Source organism: Xenia sp. Carnegie-2017, unplaced genomic scaffold (genome assembly GCF_021976095.1).
Source record: "Xenia sp. Carnegie-2017 unplaced genomic scaffold, XeniaSp_v1 HiC_scaffold_14, whole genome shotgun sequence".
In the NCBI taxonomy this organism is placed as follows: domain Eukaryota; kingdom Metazoa; phylum Cnidaria; class Anthozoa; order Malacalcyonacea; family Xeniidae; genus Xenia; species Xenia sp. Carnegie-2017.
In genome coordinates, this window is record NW_025813447.1 from 631,793 (window position 1) to 651,207 (window position 19,415).

Consider the following 19,415-nt stretch of genomic DNA (forward strand, 5'->3'; position numbering starts at 1 on the left):
ATTAAAATATTTCTGTATTCGTGCTTTCATACCTCCTGTCTTGTTATTATAATGTAACTTTGCAAAACATGAACAAAAAAACATATAAAGATATAAAAATATATATTGCAATCTCAAGTATTAGTGTTTCAACTCTCTACGTATTGTGCAACGTATTTATTTATCTATTCATTTATTTACTCATTTGTTAAGTGTACTTGATTCTATACATAATATATTAATAAAATAAAAATTTCTCGACGACATTGGTCGAAATATTAATATTAGTATTTTAAACACTGAACTGATAGTGCATAAATGAAACTTGTCCATATTTAGAATTTTGCAAGCGCAACTATGTGGCTTACACAACTCTTTGAAAACGGAGAGCCATTCTCAAACTGCTCGAAAAACAAGGCACTTGATCCTTAGTGCCTCTCACATCAAAATTAGCTACAAAGTCATTTAACCATAGTAAGAATATCTGTCAACGACATTTTGTCACCGAAATCCTTCAAAAAAGTTGTTAACCAATGCATAAACCACGAGCCAAACACAGAATCATGATATGTTTCGCCTCTAAGCAAATTGGAATGGGCGACGAGAACGTCAGCATGCATAGGCAATGATACAGCACTGCCGTGATCGGCTTTAACCACACTGTAGTTACTATTTTCAGAAAAAATAAGTTTCGGCTTATTTTCTCTTGAGTTATTTAAGGTTGGATTTCTGGCCATCGACTTAACGAAATCGTCAATAGAAATCTTCTGACCACATACTCCAATGACGTCATTATGTTCTCCGTAACTGGATATGAATACAATCAACGCATCGTATTCCTCAAAGTCATCCTTTTCTATCTTCTTGAGGATTTTCTCCATTCCGTCTCTTCTCAAATTCATTTCCAAATGTTTCGTAAAGCCAAAGGTTTTGCACACTTGTAGAATATTCTTTAAGTCAACATGAGCACCCTCTCGTTTTTTTGTATCAAAGACTTCATTATTATGAAAACAAAAGCTTTCTCGATTAAACGTTTCTCTACTTTGAACTCTTCGACAGTCGTCATTTCAGCAAGTTACTTTCAAGAAAGTAATGTCGGTGAGTTCTGAAGTATTCGCAATTGTAATTTACAAAAAGTACTTTAATTTAAAGGGAAATTTCGTTTGACAGACATACCTCTCAAATTTTCGAAACAAGAAATGATCCTATTACCGTAGCAAAATTATGAAGCATTATAAAGACGCCAAAGACTGGATAGTGTAAAGTTATCATCAGTTAGAATTTTTGTTTTGAATAAACAAAACAGCGGTGGAATTAAAGTTAGCCCCCTAGTGCGGGAATTATGTATGAAATGACTTCAATTATAGTTAATATCTAAGACTGAGGTGGGAGATAATAAAGATGTTTCAAAGACTGAGGTGGGAGAGAATGAAGATGTTTCAAAGAATGAGGTGAGAGATGGTGTTGCTAAGCTTAAATTTCATGCCAACATTGTATTCTTTACAGTTTTGCAAAATCTAACCGATATTTACACAGACCATGCCCACATAGAAAACCTTTATATTTGTTCGACAATGCGGCGACAACCAAATAAATTAGTTTTTACAGATAATAAAACAAAAACGTCGCGAATATCGCGTCAACACATTGTAAAGAAAGGATCTAATTTGATGAAGTTTTTTCCCCTCAATACCTGTCTCAATAAACATGATAAAAATGCGAGGCGACCCAGCAGGTACTATGGCTGCCAACAAAATCAAAACACAAAAAATGTTACCAGGCATTTAGGAATCACTTGCAGGCATTTTCAGATACGGTCAAGAAAGTTGTTAAATAAAACATTAAATAACCAAAATTGCATCAAAGTCAATCTTACGTTGGCATTACAAAATCTTAAACTACCAACGCTTCGAAGAGAAAGATTAATGCCAAAAATCAGAAAACAAATGAAAAAAATTTCATCGTTCATCTGAGCAATTCACCGATATAAACGAAATTCGTTGTGTGGGGTATAGTTCAACAAATTGTATAGAAATGATTCTTCGTTGAAATTAATAAAATTCCTAACATCAAATGACCACAAATTGCCTGCTGAGCCATTTATTAAAACATTTCTTTTTCTGACTCTCCATTTATTTACCTCCTGTTGTGCTTTTATGTGGTAACATTGCAAAAGACGAACAAATATTTCAACAAATAATGATTCTAAAACATGAATACCAATGTCAATAAACTATTTTATCAACTAGGGTACTCGTCAAAGTCAAGACTGTATGACAGTAAGGACATTATGGTAAAGCCAGACTATGGTTATCAACAAAGCCCATGGCACTTCGTGCTTATGTTAAAATGTTGTAACATTATGTTTGCTTAAACCTTCAGTTCAGATTCGGGTAGAGTTAAAGATATCATACACTTATAGAATACGTGCAAAATAGTAAAAGCCGAAACATTTTCAGAGCTTTACGATGACCAAAATTGCAGGAAATGAACTGGATGGATATAGGCAAATGTCAGTTCAAGTTTCTACTCTGACGAAATTTATATGGTTTAAAATGGCCACCAATGTAAATGTTGTAAAGATATTAACAACCATTCAACAACCATAAAAAGGAATCTGATGGAAGAAACTCCAATAGAGACGAGATGAATTATAACTGGGGTGGCCATCATGGACAGCAGGGTGTCTTTATTCAGCCACTAGTTTATCGCTATGACAACCATGATACGACAGCAAAAACTTATTTGATCTAATAAAAACGTTTTACTAGCATTGATATTTTAAATAACTGTATGAAATTCATATCTGATTAAACATGATGCAACAATACGCATGGAAAGAGAAAAGAATATACATGCAAGGAGTATTTAATTGATGAAAACGTAGTAAACACGACATGAAATGTAATATAGCCAGGAATTAAAGTGAATTTATGATATCATTAACGTTGAAAGGATCATTTCTTGTCATTTTAACCGCACATAAATTTCATCAAACATGTATGTCATCATTTAAAGATTCTGTCCTCAAAGCTCTGTAGCCAAAGACAGTTTTTCAAATTGGACAGCCATTCTCAAACTATTTGAAAAACAAGACACTTATTTCTCCCAATCATTTAATTTTATGCAAGCATTGTCTTCATATTTGTGCGACAATGTGGCGACAACCAAATCAATTGGTTTTTATCGCTTTACGTAAAATGAAAACAAAGACGTCATAAATAACTGCAGTAGAAAAATAGTGTCGTCAACACACTGTAAAGAAAGAATCTAAACTGATGAAGTTTTTTCCTCATCAAACACCTGCCTCAATAAACATGATAAAACCTTAAGTATCGCACATTTATTCACTACATCAACGTGTTCACTCAAAGACAAGAAACTTTGAAATCTTTTCGATAATTTCTAATGAAAAACCTCTCTGGATCAATTCCTTATGTAACATTGAAAATAAGTCGAAGACAAACACCTCGGTCATGATTTATGACACGACTTGATATGACAGAATATACCACTGAATATACCGTCTCGTTGTCACGTGATTTACGTCACGTCCTGCCATGACATCACTAGTGATATGTTATCAGATAGAAGAGTTATTTGTGGCATTTAGCGTAAAGATCATTTCTTTAAATTTCAACGATCAAATTTGTTTAAGTGTTGAAATACAGTTTTTTTGGTTTTATTTCGTTAAAAATGCGCATTGAGAGTTTTACGACGATCATGAAAATAAAGGAGATTTAAATGAAACTATCGCGTGTTTGATACAGCTCGGGAGAACAGAATATTCGTTTTAAATACTCTAAATCATGCTTATCATTATGCAGAGATGTTTTGTCAATTCTTCGTTTTTAAATCAATTTTAATGCAAAAGTTACATCATACATTAAGCGAAATTATACATTATATAAGAGATAATGCTGTTTTATGACGACTTTGGAGAAAAATAGAAAATTTTAATTAAGAGTATTGATCATCTAATATCCATATAATCTGTGCCATCTATTAATGAACACCCCAGGCCATCCTGAAATCAATGAGTGAAGACGATAACAGCTATATGAAAGACGCGTTCAAGAAGCAGCCACATTGAGCTTTATTGTAAAAATGTTTTCTTTCAACTCAAGCGAGCTTCATGTTGCTTGGTGTGGTCTAGCATCGTACCTTACATCAACACCAACAACCAATATCATTACGGCAAATACAGTCGTCATTATCGTCGACATGTTTTTGGCTGTATTTACTGTCGTTGTAAACGGTCTATTCATTTCAACTTATTTCAACAATCGCAATCTACAGAATACATCTAACATGCTTCTGGTAACCTTAGCTGTCAGTGATATTCTTGTTGGAGGACTGGCACTACCGCTGGCAATAACACGCGCAACAATGGAGATACTGGAAACCTTCAATTGTACATTATTCAACTTAAGTCGTCTCGTATACATTTTCTGCAGTGGTTTATCATTTCTCACAATAATACTAATAACGTACGACCGTTATATCGCCATATACTATCCATTACGTTATCATTTGTTAATGAGCAAACGAAATACAAAGATCTGTTTAATTGCTTGCGGTATACTAGTGATTGGATTGCTCCTTTGCCGCGTGTATCTGTCATTAGAAAGATTCTTTTTAATCATTTGCAGTCTAACATTCTTCACAACTCTCTCTGCTTTACTCGTCTACACAAAGATACTACTCGCAGCTAGGAGGCACAATCTTCAGATTCAAAATATGACGGGGTCGTTCAAATCTTCCCGTCAGATCATCGCGTTTCGCGAAATCAAAACGACGAAAGTAATGGTTTATATATTGGGAGCGATGATCTTGTGTTACTACCCCGGGACGTGTTTTTGGATTTACAGCGCCTTCCACGGTTACACATTGGAGAGTCTGTACACTATCGTCCCGTATATGGAGTCGGCTGTTTTCCTAAACTCAGCCATCAATCCACTTACGTACTTACTGCGCAACCGCAATATACGTTGCGCATTTTCGAAACACCTGCACGAGCTGTTTTATAAACATACACTTTAAATGAATGTAAGGGGATAATTATTATATGAAATCTATTATAAAGAAAGAATTAATAAATTGAAACATTAAAAATTTATGACATGAATGTGTAATATTTACATTACGTTGTATAATTGCATGACCGCTAACAGTATGAATTAGATTCTACTTTTAACAATCCTGAAAAACAGCTTTTCACTGCTAATAGATAGGCTGGATGGCCAGACCAGGCATTCCTAAGGTAATGCAAATGTTTTTGGACAAATATTATATTAAGGTGTTGATTAAAAATAGATGAAATTGTGTAGAAATTAGGCTAAGATTGATTGGATATTTGAGAAGCAGGATTCAAATTTAAAAAATCCCTAAATTAATGGTGCTGGATATTTGAAGTACACAAACTTTGTCAATGTTGTTAACTGACATGGCATTTGTTTATGATCTTCAGGTGTCTTATAACCAGAAATTGCATTATTAACAATTGTCAAAATATCCATTATATGCATGTGATGAGCATGTGATTGCAGTTCTTCCATCAAGGTTATGATGAACCAAGAACCATGCAGGCGATTTCTGTAAGATTCATATCCCTCCATTGTGGAATGTGCAATAAGTACATCTGACTTGGTTGGCAGTACCAGGGGAATTTTGGGTAGGTTGACAGGACGGCTGTCTGCATCAATGGAGATCCCCATGTCTTTATTTTTACCTCTGCAAGCTTGGACAAAAAATAATTTTGGTTTTCCAGCTAGGCCAGTACAATCTCTGAACATTGATACAATTTTCTGAATGCTGATGATTTCGTCGTCAACTCCATAAATTCCATTTTCATCACCATGACTTAAAATGAAGCAAACAAAGCCATCATAACGACTGAAGTCTCGTTTCGAAATCTCACTACAAAGATTTTCCATTTCAGACGCTTTTAAGTTTTCTGTTTCTCGATCAGTGTCATTAATATCCAATCCTGCAGTTTTGCAGAATTTCTTTATTTCTTCAACATCTTTTTCAGAACCCACACGGTCTGGTGTCTTGTCATTGAGAAAGTATTGATTATGGAGAATTAAAGCAAATCCTTGTGTGATCTTATGCTTCATCGACGGGATAAAACTACTGCCACCAACATTTTCATAACCAACTATGTAACAGATATTGATGAGTCAGCAAGAATTCAACAGCAATTTTAAAAAATGTGTCATTTTACAAATTTACACAAACCTGGTTGTTTTGGAACTGCAAAAGCTTCATTTCTTGGTCTAACACGTTCTGAAGAAAAAAAATTGTTTTATGTAGAAAAACATTGAAAGTGAAAGTAAACAACTTATCGCAAATTGGACCCGTTAAAAACTTTCTACAAGAGAAACAATGAATGCTTTAAGAATTTAGTTAAAAAGAACCCTGCTATTTGGCTAGATAATTTGTAACATCAAATAATTCGAGCGTCTATGTATTATGTATTGATCGACAACACTAGAATCACACAGTTCATACACGGAAAGTTATAAAACTTTGCCTTACCCACGCGTCCGCCAGCGCCAATATCAACTTGATTTTGATCACCCATTATAATACTTCCACCATCTTTGTTGTCAATTGTGATGTTATATTTGCTAGCCATCCTTACGATAAAAATTTCCAATATATTTATATTGTAATGTTGAACTTGTAATGATGTTGTTCTCTTGTCTCATCAACTTCCTGTCGATAATTGTGACCCTGCACTCAGGTGTCACTGGGCCTGATGATTTATGGGTTACTCGCTGTAATATGCTTTTCGTTCACCATAAAGAGATCCCAGCAGAAAAAACAAGACTTTATCAATACATTACAATAATATGTTAAAACACGTACAACAAGTATGTAAGCAAAACACAAATCCATTATAGGAAGGAAAAAATTTTATAAAAATTTCTTAAAATAGCACGGCTAAATGACTACAATTTATTCATTTTACTCAATAATTCAAAATAGGAAAAAACAAAAGCTCTGGACAATTCTGGTGTGTAAATCTTGATCTTCTCATCCTTCTTCTTTAAGTCTTCTTTCAAATGCTTCAAACAAGATTTCGCGACATTTTCATACTTAATAACCTTCTTCCATTGTTTTTGTATACTAACGGGTAGAGGATGAAAGACAATACAAGATTTGCTTTTGTCCTTTACACATCTCTTCCGGCACAATTCAAGTTTTTTGTTACTAACACTGTCAAATTGTTGTTTATGTTTCAGTTTTTGTCCAGCTGACATCGTTAATGATTGTGCTGTCTTTAAGGAATGCGACTCATTCTTCTCATTAAAAGTTTTACTGTTTAAAGTGTTTCTTTTACTTCTACAAACGCTCGTAACAGTAAAACTATTTTTAATACCATTTGACTTTAGCCTCATCATTGATCCATTCAAGCTTCTGTCTTTCTTCAACTTGTGATGATATAAAACGCCACTTTTATCATGTTGAATTTTACATTTTCCTCTCAAATCAGCGTAACTGTTATGTCGCGAACATGAAGCAAGAGGTATCGTCGGAACATTTTTATCTTCGATGCATTTAACATTATGCGAGTCTTCGCCTGAATTATAATCTTTGTGTTTTGTATCTTCAGTTACGTTCACATTCACTGGTCTATCATTCTCAGCTGGACTGTTTACACAGCTACAGTTGGCTTTAGACTTCTTAATAAGTTGACACATAAATCTTTTGCGATATTCTTGTAAATGCTGAGTAAATTCAACAAACTCAGCAATGGGTAATGAAGGATAATCACCCATGCGAGTACCGTCATCAGGGAAACATTCTAATGTCGATGAAGATTTGATCTGTTCTGTAACAGGAAATTTCTTCAAAGGTATTTTGTCGATCGATTTCTCATCACGGTCACATAACTCTCTACGTACATTACCTTTAGTTACACTTACAGATATCGGAAACTTAAAAACTTTTTCTTTTGCATTGGAACAACGATTTTGTTGCCAAAAATGCAAAGAATCGCAAGAAACAGGAGTCAAAATCTGGAAACGTCAAAAGAACAAAAATAAATTTATTAAAGCGGACATCGCTGACCATGTATACTACAGGCGTCAAATGAGGCACACTACAGGGCATCCTACTTTTTTTGTGATATGATTTCCATTTTTTTTCCTCCAAATATTTTGGCCTAGAGTTTTGTCAACCTCACATTTATCGTTTGACAATTTCCAGCCATGTTTAAACTGCTATATAAAGTAAAATTCTCAAACAATCAGTGGAATAACGCAGTTTTTAGGTATTCACACAAGAAAAAATAACTTACCTTAAAACTTTGATCACAATGTCTTGCAATTACAGACATCTTGAGGATGATCAGAAAAATGACTTGTTGCGTTTGTGATGTCATAATTGATTGAGTGCGCATGCGTTTCGTTCAAACGCAAGCTTACACGAAGTATGCTTCAAAAATCCAAAATGGCGGATAAAGCAAATTTTAGCACAATTTCCGAACAAAGTTTCTCGAACAAAACGCTACGAAATCTTCAGGTTTATAAAATAATCCAGTATTCAATAACCTCATTGGGAATCATAATTAATACACTATAATAAATGTCAATTAATTATTTTTAGTCCGTGGTTTGTTCGCAATTGAGATGTGATATCTGTCCCACGATGCGTTTCACATCATTGAAAATGTACAACGAACATATAAAATCAAAAAAACATTTACGGAAGAAGCATCGTAAAGAAAACGAAGGATCGTGGTATTGTGAAGCCTGCAATCTATCGTTACCCAATGATAACGAATGGGTCGAGTATACTTGAATGTTGTTAACCTTTTGTTTCATTAGCAATACATTTATGGTATGCTAGACACACCATATGATGGTACATTTATTGTATGGTAGACACACCATATGGTATTTTATGGTATGGTAGACACACCATATGATGGTACATTTATTGTATGGTAGACACACCATATGGTATTTTATGGTATGGTAGACACACCATATGATGGTACATTTATGGTAAGGTAGACACACCATATGATCGCACATTTATGGTATGGTAGACACACCATATGATGGTACATTTATGGTATGGTAGACACACCATATGGTACATCTATGGTATGGTAGACACACCATATGATGGTACAGCATCACTTAATGGTATAATGCATAAACGCTATAACAAATACACCATAGTATCGTACCTTCAACAATAGTTCCCTCCACTCTGTAACAATATTGTATATCACACATACCAGTGCTTGCAGTAACGTTGTCGCAATCTACAGAATCAGTAAAAAGTTTTGCAAAAATGAATGAACAGTTTAATAAAGTAATTGTATGCTTTCTCTGTAGACAAAACATTTGGTTGGTAAACGTCACGATAAATCCATGAAAGCAATGGCAATAAAAGAATATCCAAGAAGTTGTGTTTTAACTCCTGAGGAAATTTCTTTACTTGATGAAGTGTTTATTGTTGAAGATGATAGTGAATAAACAATATTTAGTCGAGCACAAAACTCGCAAAACAAAATGAAAAATTTGTTTGGTTGACAAGATTATAAGGACAACTTAAACAGATTACAAGAAAACAATTTTTTGCAATGTTTGGTGAATATTTATGTTCAAATTGATAAGGTAACTACAGCACACAATACAATAAATCTTCAAAAACATCATTTAACTTTACAACAATTTAATGTTAACGCACGTCGTATAAATTACATTTGGCCTGAAAAACAAATTTCGCGATTCTTTCATTTTAGAGTATTTAACCTCGACTAGCAGAAACAAATGTTAAGCAATCATAAACTATAACAACGGAGCCAAAATATGGAGCAATAATGTAAATTTCTTCAACAACCTATCAGCAAAGATTCTCGTGTGTAGTTTTAAAAATTTCCGTGTGTTTTTTAACGCTCCAAACTTTGAATTAACTCGTTTATATATTTTCTATTCGCTTCTACAACTTTTCTCATACACGCATATTTAGCAACAGCATTCATGCAATTTGAAACAGACAAGAGCGAGCTCTGAAGTTCCACTAAAATTGGGATCACATTAACGATGTATGAGGTTCATTCTGATTCGACTCTTCCTGTGGATCACAGCGTGGGATTTCGTCAAGATTTGGTGTATCCAAACAGCTAGCATTTTGATCGAGTGAACTAGTCGCCTGGGTGTGACATGATCTTTGCTTCTCAAACTTGCGCTTTCCACGCATTCTGCTGAGCAATGAGAGCGCAGCCTTGCGGAAATCTCGCTTCACAAAGGTAAACACGATTGGATTAAGGACTGGGGCGAGAAAACGAATAAATAAAACCATCTCATGAACACTCAAGTTTTCTTTAATTATTTCAGCCCACAACAAATACCATGGCAACCAAGATATAACAAAAAACAAAAACATAAAGAGGAAGATCAAAGCAACACGACGATTATTCTCCGAGCGGAAGCTCGCATCCGTGATTAAACCACGTGATCTGGAATTGGACAACAATCTCAGATACATATGAACATGTATGATCGTTAGGATACAAGCAGGGACAACAAAAGCAAAGACAACGAGGAATATGGCGTGACGATGCCGTGCCACGTGTAGCTCATGAGAAGGCATATGACGTATATAGATTAGAATATGGGCGATCGAAAAAGATACAACCCATATGCAGGCAATGACCGCCTTCAAACGTTCGGGCGTACAGGCAGTGATGTTCCTCATTGGATGAACGATAGCAAGATATTTAGAGATGGTTGCAGCCACGATATGGTAGACAGATGCCAATGTTATCGTAATACTACAAATCCAGTAAAAAACACACACATCCAAATGATTAGGGTGATTCAATGAGAGCGTATCACATGTGAGAGCTGAAGGGACCATAACGCATGCGCACAATATATCAGCAATGGCTAACCCAACGAGAAATGTGTTTCCTGAGCTATGACGTAATGAACGAATCTTGTAGTATAGTATGATAATGGGAATATTGATGGCGCAAATGAGAACAGCTAAAATAACAATTGGTGTATGTAATGAAATATTCCATCCTTTAGCGCCGACATCATTTGATGTTTTATTGTAACTAACTTCGCTGTCAACCATTTCTCCTCCTTCGCCTTGGATTAGCTGATAAATTAAGGAAAAGGAAAAGATATCATTAGATCATGTCACCACATCACACAATCCAGCAAATCAAAAAAAACACACTTGAAAATGCTATTCCGCAATCACAGTTCTTAAAGTACAAAACTTTGATGAACATAAGATTTGTTTTCCAGTTATCAATTTAATCTTGCATATAAAACGTTGCATCGAACTGTAGCACATACCTTTGAACCTATGAAAACCAAACGATTATTAATTGAAAGTTTTGTAAGAAACTCGCGCTTTTGGCGGAAAAGATTTCTGCAAGAAACTCTTTAATAAAGAAGACGCAATGATGCACAAAGTTTACCTTCGTCGTAATGCACTTCTTTATCTACCTTCTATCAACTATTTTTTGTCTAAAATACGTGATAATCAACGAGCTTTGAATTATTAAGTCGATGGAACTTATTTTAAGAGGCTCGTTATCGTTCATAACAAATCAAATGTTGGCGAAAACGAAGCCTTATCACATTATTATTGCAAAATGATTTATTACTTCGCGACAGACAAGTTTTAGTTATAAGTTATTAGATATTTGAAATTTGACAAGTTCCCACATTCATCGTCAATAAATCTACGAAAAATCCTTCATATGAAGGCATCAAAGTACATGATATTAAAGACATTAAAAAATATATGCAAAGGAAGAGTACAAGTATAAAAACCTTTCAATCTTCACCATTTTTAACAAAAAAAAACACGACTTCCAATATACACAGTTGAATATTAAAGAATGTTTGCATATAAAGGATTTTTTTCAAAAACTAAAAAAACTAACCTTTTCACCTTTTTATCTTCGCTTCAAGTCTCGCCAGCAACAACAAAAGCGAAATTGATTTCCCACGATGTGAAAATTAAACTCTTGATGTTTCGATTGCGGGAAAGTGAGACTCAATATAGCAGAATATCGGCCGTTAATGAAATCTTGTTATGCAGACGACATCAATTTAATTTTACATGCACGACACGAAAAAATCCAAACATCAATTATTTCGAAAATCAAACACAACAAGCTAAAAACATCTTTTGTCTTTTAAAACATAAGCTAAGTCTTTAAAATACCGAAGGAAGCTTCCGGATTTAACGACTTAGATAAAATAAATTATTTATCCATTTATTTAGGGCCTGTCCACTAATTCATTTTAATAAATCTTTCATTAAAGGTGAAATGGAACATCGCTCTTGAATGACACACATTCAAATAGTTAATGTCACCGGGGGAAAATGACGCTTGCATTCAATACAACAGTTTATAGTGCAAATTAATGTTTGAAAATCATTCGTTTCTCGTTTGCCTGTAATTAAAATCTCTGCAAAATAGTTTTCAATGAATTGAAGAGTGACAGCAGACAAGATCGCGACAATGAGACGATCACGTGTGATCAGATAAGCCAATCGGGTTTGAGTTATGAAATAAACGTTCGAGAGGAGTAATGTCAAATTCATCCAGACTAAAACAGGATTTATTTTTTACAAAAGAACAGTAAAATTATACCTGGCATAAACATCTTGATGCAGCTTCGCGAGTACGATAAATTGCTTGGTATAAACGATAAAATATAATCCTCAGTGATGTCTAAATTAAAAAAAGGTTATTTATAAACATCGGTGGTGGCGCGATTATTTTTCCAGACATTGTAATATATGCATGAATATTTGCAGAAAATAAAACAGTATGCTATGAAAAATATACATTTTTATGATCATATAGAATAGTAGATGAGTTAATGCAATTCAAAAACTCCCATTTACACCCACTGGTACATAAAATATCTTTTTTACTCGTTGCACATGGAACCGATACCATAATCCTCGATGATAAAATAATAAGAATGTCAATTTCACACTAATGGCCGAATCCTTTACCAGGAGAAAAATTAAAAGAAATTACTTATTTTCTGGGCAAACCAAATGCTATAAGTATCATAAAAAGTATCTAGAATCAACCAATCATGGAAAATCGTTCAGGTGAATTCACATACAACATCTAATTATCGACATCTGCACAGAGGACTGGTGACGAAAAGTAGAAATGGACATCGTTGGGGGTTAAGCGCGGAGCAAAAAATTATTTTTTCATGCTTTGCCCAAAAACCTCTGGTATCCTACCCTGAAAAGAGTGTTTCATAGTTAAAATGTTGTTTCCAGAGATATTTTATATTTGTTTAAACTCATCTTTCGTTTACAAAGCTTGACACCTACGCAATCAAAATCACACGTGAATCTCACATGATACTACAATAGACATAATATATTGATCCGGTTTTTAATATGCACATGAAAAACATGTGACTTGGACGAGATTTGAGCTCGCACCTTCGAGGTACTAGTCCGCCGCTCTACCTGTTGAGCTACCAAGCCCACAGGGATTGGAGACGAGTCAAATCTCTTTTAAACTGCGTATAGACGAGAGATTCTCGCCACTATAGCAGTTTAGTGGATGACACTGACTACAATAGACATGATCTCTGACCGAGACCGACTCCCCCTTCCTATTATATTTTAACCGCGAGTGCCATAACTTACATCTTTGATATGATCTTTTAATAATATATGTTTGCGACAAACTATGATCTTTATCGCTTAAATACATATTACATTTGCAGCTGTTATACGAAGAATTAAGCCACATGATAAGATAAATATCCCACATTTACCTGAAAACATGCACACTTACGATCTTATCAATAATTATAACACAAAGTAAACATTGGGATAAGCGGAGCTTTTGTTGACAAAAAAAGTAGTCTTTGTGTTTTGTAGTTATGAATGACTTGAAACAAGTAAACGAGCATAAAGATGTTTTCAAATCAACCACAGATATTTTATTAAGATACTAAAGCACTGTATATTTAAAAAAACAGCAACGCAAAGGCGGAATTTATTTTAGGTTTACTGATTCGAACAAGAAAATGTCTTTCCTCCTTCGCTCTTTAGACTCGGAGTATAACCTTCTTAGCTTATGGAAGGAAGTGTTCAAGCCAAAGTAAAGTATTTATCGTTATAATTTTCATATGCTGAACGGGAAATACGTAGTTGTTCACATCTAAATTTAAAGAAAAAGTTATGTCCGGTATTTTCGAAAAAATCCAATGGGGGTTATCGTTGGCACACAGCTGCGATTACAAAAAAACGGCAGAAAGGATGCCAGAAGGTGCTTAAAACTTAAAGAAATATTGACTCTTATGCAAATAAACTCTCGAAATTATATAAAACTCGCGTTTGTCTTCACTTTTTCAAAATAACTTGCATCGACGTGTATAAATGAACAGAGAAAGGAAGTTCGATAAGTAATTGTGAGTATTAAAGATGAAAAATTGGCCGGTAATTCACTTGGTTTTAACATTTCAAGCTGTTGCTGCAATCTTTCTTAATTCCGTCGTTATTTATCTATTTATGACGAGAAAATATCTCAGAAATGTGAATTCCAATGTATTTCTCTTGAGTCTATCCATTTCCGATCTCTTTTTTCATCCTCGACAGTTCCATTGTTAATAAAATGTGAACAAATGGCAAACAATCCACCTCCGTTACTTGTCTGCTATATTCACGACTACGTTATCACATATTTTGGTTATACAACCGTTTATCATATTCTACTGGGCATTACGGAAAAACTCTTTGCAATTTGTTATGCTATAAAACATCATTTGAGGTTTTGCAAGTCAATGGCAATTAAACTGAGTGTATTTGTATGGTTTTTGTCTTTCCTCTTTGCTCACATTCCAATTTGGTGGGATTATATTCTTTACTCAAAGAAGATGGAGACACATAATGATGAGCATAATGCTTTCTTAAAGTTTCATTTTGCCAGTGGATATGCCATGCCTTTTGTCATGTCTTCATTCATGTGCTTTGTCATATTACGTAAAATAATAAAAGTATCAAGGCTTAGACAAAGCCAGAGATGTTATAGAAGCACAAGATTTTCCAAAGAAAAACAGGCCGCACTAGCATTTGCAATAATGCTTGGGACATTCCTGTTGTCATGGTCACCATGGTTCCTAGCTCGAATAGATGCCATACAAATGAGTGAGAAAATGTACTTTTTTGTTGTAGTAACAAGATATTTAGTTCCAATACTAAACCCATTATTGTATTCACTTTGGAAGAATGATTTTCGTAAAGCTTTCAAAAGCATGATTAAAAAGAAGGTTAGAAGCAACAGCTTTATAACTGCACGTCATGAATGCCACAATATTGAACAGATGCCATCTCCCACAGTTGATCGACAAATGTCACGTGGTTGTTTGGACGATATGACGTCACAGTTTGATTCTGTTTGAAATAAGTCATCGCCAAAATTACTGTTATAAGTAGGATTGAGTAGTTTTAAAGTAGGTTTTATCATCAAAAATGCAAGATGACGCACCACAAATTTAAAAAAAAACAAAGTAATTAGATCATAGGTTCTTCAGACTACGACAGCATGCCAATAAATAACGTAATACTTACAAAATTTCGCAGAACTTCCAACATTGAACTGTAAACTTGATGAATGAATCGTGCAACACAAGACAGGACATCTTCGCTCACAAACAATTCTTTCCTTATCCAAGAGAACTTTTACAATTAACTTTAATCACATGTATGAGTTATAATCTGTGAATTTTAACGATAATAATTCAATAAAATGTTGAAATAAAAACCAGCGATACAATCTTCCCATTTTTTCTTCCTTCGCCATGTTTTTACACCACTACTACACGTGGGAAATACAACTAAATTACATCCTTCACATAGCGTTCAAATGTCGTAACTCGTGACACTCGCGCTTTGTTGTTCGTTTATATATATATGTTTACAGTTTTATATTTACAGTATTTAGTATTAATAACATCTAAAACAACAAGACATGGTCTATATTTTCCATCACTATACATAAAGAGAGTCTGCTTTAACAGACCAGTGTACGACGTTGTCCGTAAATCAACAACCATCAATCAATGTCCATCAGGCGGTATTTCAGATGTGGTACTTTGAGCTTCTCCTTGTTCGTTTATTGCCTTCATTTTCGTAAGGTGAATGTCTAAGGTATCTGAGGTCAAAGTGCCCTTTCTTGATGTATTTTTTGCTCGTTGTATCGTGCTGCTTTGCGTCATCGTTTGAAAACCTACAGGTGCCGAAGCCCACCATACGAAGATTTTTTTGAAGTCAGCCTGGATAGCGTGTTTGTAGTCGATCTTCAGGAATGAGTAGAGCAGTGGGTTTAGCGCAGCACCAAGATAACGCAAGGAAACAAGAAAATCCTTTACTTCTTGAGATACCAATTTTTCATGTTTAGGATTTATAAAGAAAAACCAGGGCGTCCAACCAACGATAAAAATCATGAAAAACATCAAGAATACGAAGATAGTTTTGCGGTCACTTATTGCCTTCGTGTGAACACGTCCAGGAATATTTTGTGTCGCGAGCTTCGTATGAATTTGATACAGCATTCTGACATAGCAGTATAGTAAAATGACCGTCGCAAGTCCCAAAAAGATAGCAGTTTGTGCTATACCATACAAACGGAAAAACTGAGAAAATGATGGCGTATAACGAAGACTTCCATATATCCAAGGCATCGGTATCATTGAAAATACAAGTGAAAAAAACCAAATAGCGATTATTATCTTTCGATAAACACTGCTAGTTGAAACACTGATTCTTTGAAAGGATGCAAAACGGCAACATATTTCTCAATTGTAAGCGCAACGATATGAAACACCGTTGAAAAACTACAAAAGTTGCCAATGATATATGTAAAACTGCAAGTTTTTCTTGAATGCATGTACAAATATGTCTCACAAGTGATCACAAATGGAAGATGGACAACTCCAACGATAAGATCAGTAACGGCAAGGCTTACAAGAAGAATATTGATGCAATTTTGTCGAATTTTCTCGTGTCTTTTGTAGATTTGTATCGCAAAAATGTTCATTATCACAATAAGGACAGCCAACGTTATTAAACCAACATGATAGTTTTCTACGGATAGTCTTGGTTGTGTTGAATTTTTCGTCGGAGAAGGTAAAGATCTTGTAAAGGATACGTTACTGGAATTCATTATTATTTTTAAACCTATACGACAACACAGATATTTATTGCTTAAGATATTTCTTAGTTGGTGCAATTGTGAAAAGTTATGCAAGGAATCAAGACAGACGTCTCACAGTGATAAATATCATGAATTTACTTAATCACAGCAAAACTGTAAATAGATTATTCATACTGCACGCAGAGCATTCAAATCTGCCAAAATACAATTTCTAGTGATGCATTTCCCTGCAGGAAACATAGTGACGATGAGCTCGTATTTCAGTTTAAATAAAGCAAATTTCATCTTGGGAATGCAAAAAGACAAGATACTTGATACAAGCTAGCAAGCATGATACTTATAAACCAGACAAATGCTATATCGATAAAAATACAACGCAACATGGTTCTTTTTCCAAACGAAACATATACTTACTCTCGCGCAGTCTTTGAACGAATATCGCTTTCTTACACACAAAATAAACTCTGTAAAAAAGAATCTTCGCGTGTAAGAGACTGAAATATGCGTCAGTAATTTTCTTGTGAAAAAATCTAAAATCCAAATTTACCTTTAAGACGAATTGACGACACTTGCGTTCCTGCAATGTGTTCTTGTGTTTTCAAAATAATGTCAATTACACACTTCCACAGAACAAATCGTTTTTTCTATCAATAAAAAGGTATGTACTGACACTTGTGTTAGAGCAAAAATACAATATATAAAGTAAATTTTGATCGACATACATCAATACTATAGCCCCAAGCCGACCTTTATGGCGTATTGATCAAAGTTTAAAAAGTCCGTTCACTACAGGCGATAAAGCTGTTCATATATTATACTGTCAATTACCTTTTTCATAAAAAGTGTTTCAAATTTGGAAATTTGGATTTCTTTGATGAAAGCAGACCTTTGTTGTGCTTGTACGTAAAACAAGAGTTTGTATTTTATCCAAAAACGTGCAAGATATTTCATAAGTACACATTTTTAATGCATCTTATCGTAGAGTACAGCCAGATATCTTCAAAATGCCTGGAAGGCAGTGCGCAGCATGTCAAGCAAAATAGAGAAGATTAGATGTCATGTTCGTTTAGAATAGCTGTCTTTCGAAAACAATATGAATAAAAACGACTTTGTATTCGTTTGTCCATCATTGCAAGGAATAGCTTCCAAAATGATCATATGTATATTTTACAAGGTCCATACAGTAGAGAACAGTTATTAAATAGCTAAGTTCAATCAATAGCTAAATAAATCTGTTTCAATTGTTTACTTGACAATGTATAAATTGTTGGTGGTCAAATTATAATTAACGAGGAAAACCTCTACAGAGAAAAGTTCAAATTAAGGGTTGTATTTTTAACACAGTTATAGATGTCACAATTTTTTGCACGCCAAAATGATTTTGTAGCTTCGTAAATATTAGTTTTCACGTTCTTCAAATTCGTAAAAGATCACAATCAAAGTTCGCTATATTGATATATTAGTTGCATGGTTATCATAAAAAGTGTCATCATAAAATACTTAGAGAATTAATAAAAGTGCCATGACATAAAAACATAGCTAATTCTATAAACACAAGCAATTGGCTATAAAGATATTCAAATTAAATTGCTTGTTGTAATAAGTTTTTGTTCGCAAAAATGGCGTAGCTATTTGCAGTAGGAAAAAAAATAATTCACTTCAAGAGACGCCTTTAAAACACTTTTAAATTAACGCGTGCTGTACATGCTGCGATGCCTACGAACACAGCTATAAAATATTGCATAAAACATACATTGATATACCTTGTTGTTTACTGATCTTTAACCATTTGAACATAAAAGTAAAGATCACAAAGTTTGAGTTGTGCGCTGCTTGCGTTCTTCTAACATGCAGACCTTGTTTATCTCTGTGATGAAAGAGAGTGCCGAATAATGACTAACAGGATGAAATCGCAACAGTTTGTGGCGATTTAATTAGCTCGGTTCAATAAGGCCTTCTTGGTTTCTATTCGTTGCACAGGGACGCCTCCTTTGAAATGAATACATCAGTTAATTAACATCCTTGTTTTGACTTTATGGTCCTATAGATATATTCTCAAGGCTTTGTATCGTTTCTCTCATTCATTGTTTCTCTAATTTCTTAATTTTGGTAACATTTACATTTGTGTGTATTTGCTCTCTTCGAGTTATTTCAACGTCAAAGAATTTCCACCTGAATGATAATGAACAAAATCCTGCATTTTTTGTATGCTCATATTTTACGGGCATTTGCTGCAAGGAAAAAT

At 34.3% G+C, this 19,415-nt stretch overlaps 7 protein-coding genes and 4 long non-coding RNA genes across 13 annotated transcripts in view; 4 read left to right on the forward strand and 7 right to left on the reverse strand.

Moving 5' to 3' along the window:
* LOC124434110 (dynein axonemal heavy chain 6-like) overlaps positions 1 to 15,661 on the reverse strand; it is an 81,556-nt gene extending 65,895 nt beyond the window's left edge. The window contains exons 1-3 of the mRNA XM_046983987.1: positions 15,586 to 15,661; positions 12,626 to 12,706; positions 9,185 to 9,262 (exon numbers count right to left, since the gene is read on the reverse strand). Of these exons, the coding sequence (XP_046839943.1) occupies positions 9,185 to 9,262; positions 12,626 to 12,706; positions 15,586 to 15,609 (183 nt within the window). The 5' untranslated portion in view covers positions 15,610 to 15,661. The remainder of the gene's footprint in view (positions 1 to 9,184; positions 9,263 to 12,625; positions 12,707 to 15,585) is intronic.
* Positions 86 to 1,359, reverse strand: LOC124434120. The gene is made up of 2 exons (XR_006944698.1): positions 1,156 to 1,359; positions 86 to 1,084 (listed from the first exon to the last, which is right to left on the reverse strand). It is a non-coding gene; the product is annotated as an uncharacterized LOC124434120 (long non-coding RNA).
* LOC124434122 lies at positions 1,368 to 2,933 on the forward strand. Its single transcript, XR_006944700.1, has 2 exons — positions 1,368 to 1,430; positions 2,229 to 2,933. It is a non-coding gene; the product is annotated as an uncharacterized LOC124434122 (long non-coding RNA).
* Positions 3,844 to 5,098, forward strand: LOC124434116 (adenosine receptor A2a-like). The gene has a single exon (XM_046984001.1). The coding sequence runs from the start codon at positions 4,087 to 4,089 to the stop codon at positions 5,020 to 5,022; it is 936 nt and encodes a 311-aa protein (XP_046839957.1). The 5' UTR covers positions 3,844 to 4,086; the 3' UTR covers positions 5,023 to 5,098.
* LOC124434117 (caspase-3-like) lies at positions 5,072 to 6,836 on the reverse strand. The gene is made up of 3 exons (XM_046984002.1): positions 6,520 to 6,836; positions 6,220 to 6,267; positions 5,072 to 6,139 (listed from the first exon to the last, which is right to left on the reverse strand). Exons 1-3 carry the CDS (start codon positions 6,617 to 6,619, stop codon positions 5,367 to 5,369), a joined length of 921 nt encoding a protein of 306 aa, XP_046839958.1. The 5' UTR covers positions 6,620 to 6,836; the 3' UTR covers positions 5,072 to 5,366.
* LOC124434125 lies at positions 7,797 to 8,607 on the reverse strand. The gene is made up of 2 exons (XR_006944703.1): positions 8,288 to 8,607; positions 7,797 to 8,210 (listed from the first exon to the last, which is right to left on the reverse strand). It is a non-coding gene; the product is annotated as an uncharacterized LOC124434125 (long non-coding RNA).
* Positions 8,439 to 9,658, forward strand: LOC124434119. The gene is made up of 3 exons (XM_046984004.1): positions 8,439 to 8,511; positions 8,596 to 8,775; positions 9,336 to 9,658. The coding sequence occupies exons 1-3, from the start codon at positions 8,440 to 8,442 to the stop codon at positions 9,474 to 9,476; spliced, it is 393 nt and encodes a 130-aa protein (XP_046839960.1). The 5' UTR covers position 8,439; the 3' UTR covers positions 9,477 to 9,658.
* Positions 9,659 to 12,195, reverse strand: LOC124434115 (delta-type opioid receptor-like). 2 transcript variants are annotated; one of them, XM_046984000.1, is made up of 3 exons: positions 11,909 to 12,195; positions 11,313 to 11,486; positions 9,659 to 11,109 (listed from the first exon to the last, which is right to left on the reverse strand). In XM_046984000.1, exon 3 carries the CDS (start codon positions 11,083 to 11,085, stop codon positions 10,036 to 10,038), a length of 1,050 nt encoding a protein of 349 aa, XP_046839956.1. In that variant the 5' UTR covers positions 11,086 to 11,109; positions 11,313 to 11,486; positions 11,909 to 12,195; the 3' UTR covers positions 9,659 to 10,035. The 2 variants fall into 2 exon arrangements, with proteins under 2 accessions (XP_046839956.1, XP_046839954.1); XM_046983998.1 differs by lacking the exon at positions 11,313 to 11,486 and having other exon boundaries at positions 11,909 to 12,193.
* LOC124434118 (octopamine receptor beta-2R-like) lies at positions 13,939 to 15,778 on the forward strand. Its single transcript, XM_046984003.1, has one exon. The coding sequence runs from the start codon at positions 14,640 to 14,642 to the stop codon at positions 15,414 to 15,416; it is 777 nt and encodes a 258-aa protein (XP_046839959.1). The 5' UTR covers positions 13,939 to 14,639; the 3' UTR covers positions 15,417 to 15,778.
* On the reverse strand, positions 15,658 to 17,053 carry LOC124434107. Its single transcript, XM_046983983.1, has 2 exons — positions 16,908 to 17,053; positions 15,658 to 16,779 (listed from the first exon to the last, which is right to left on the reverse strand). The coding sequence occupies exons 1-2, from the start codon at positions 17,051 to 17,053 to the stop codon at positions 16,074 to 16,076; spliced, it is 852 nt and encodes a 283-aa protein (XP_046839939.1). The 3' UTR covers positions 15,658 to 16,073.
* Positions 17,054 to 17,170: 117 nt separating this feature from the next.
* LOC124434124 lies at positions 17,171 to 19,079 on the reverse strand. 2 transcript variants are annotated; one of them, XR_006944702.1, is made up of 4 exons: positions 18,934 to 19,079; positions 17,718 to 17,814; positions 17,585 to 17,634; positions 17,171 to 17,193 (listed from the first exon to the last, which is right to left on the reverse strand). It is a non-coding gene; the product is annotated as an uncharacterized LOC124434124 (long non-coding RNA). The 2 variants fall into 2 exon arrangements; XR_006944701.1 differs by lacking the exon at positions 17,171 to 17,193 and having other exon boundaries at positions 17,200 to 17,634.
* Between the last annotated feature and the right edge of the window lie 336 nt (positions 19,080 to 19,415).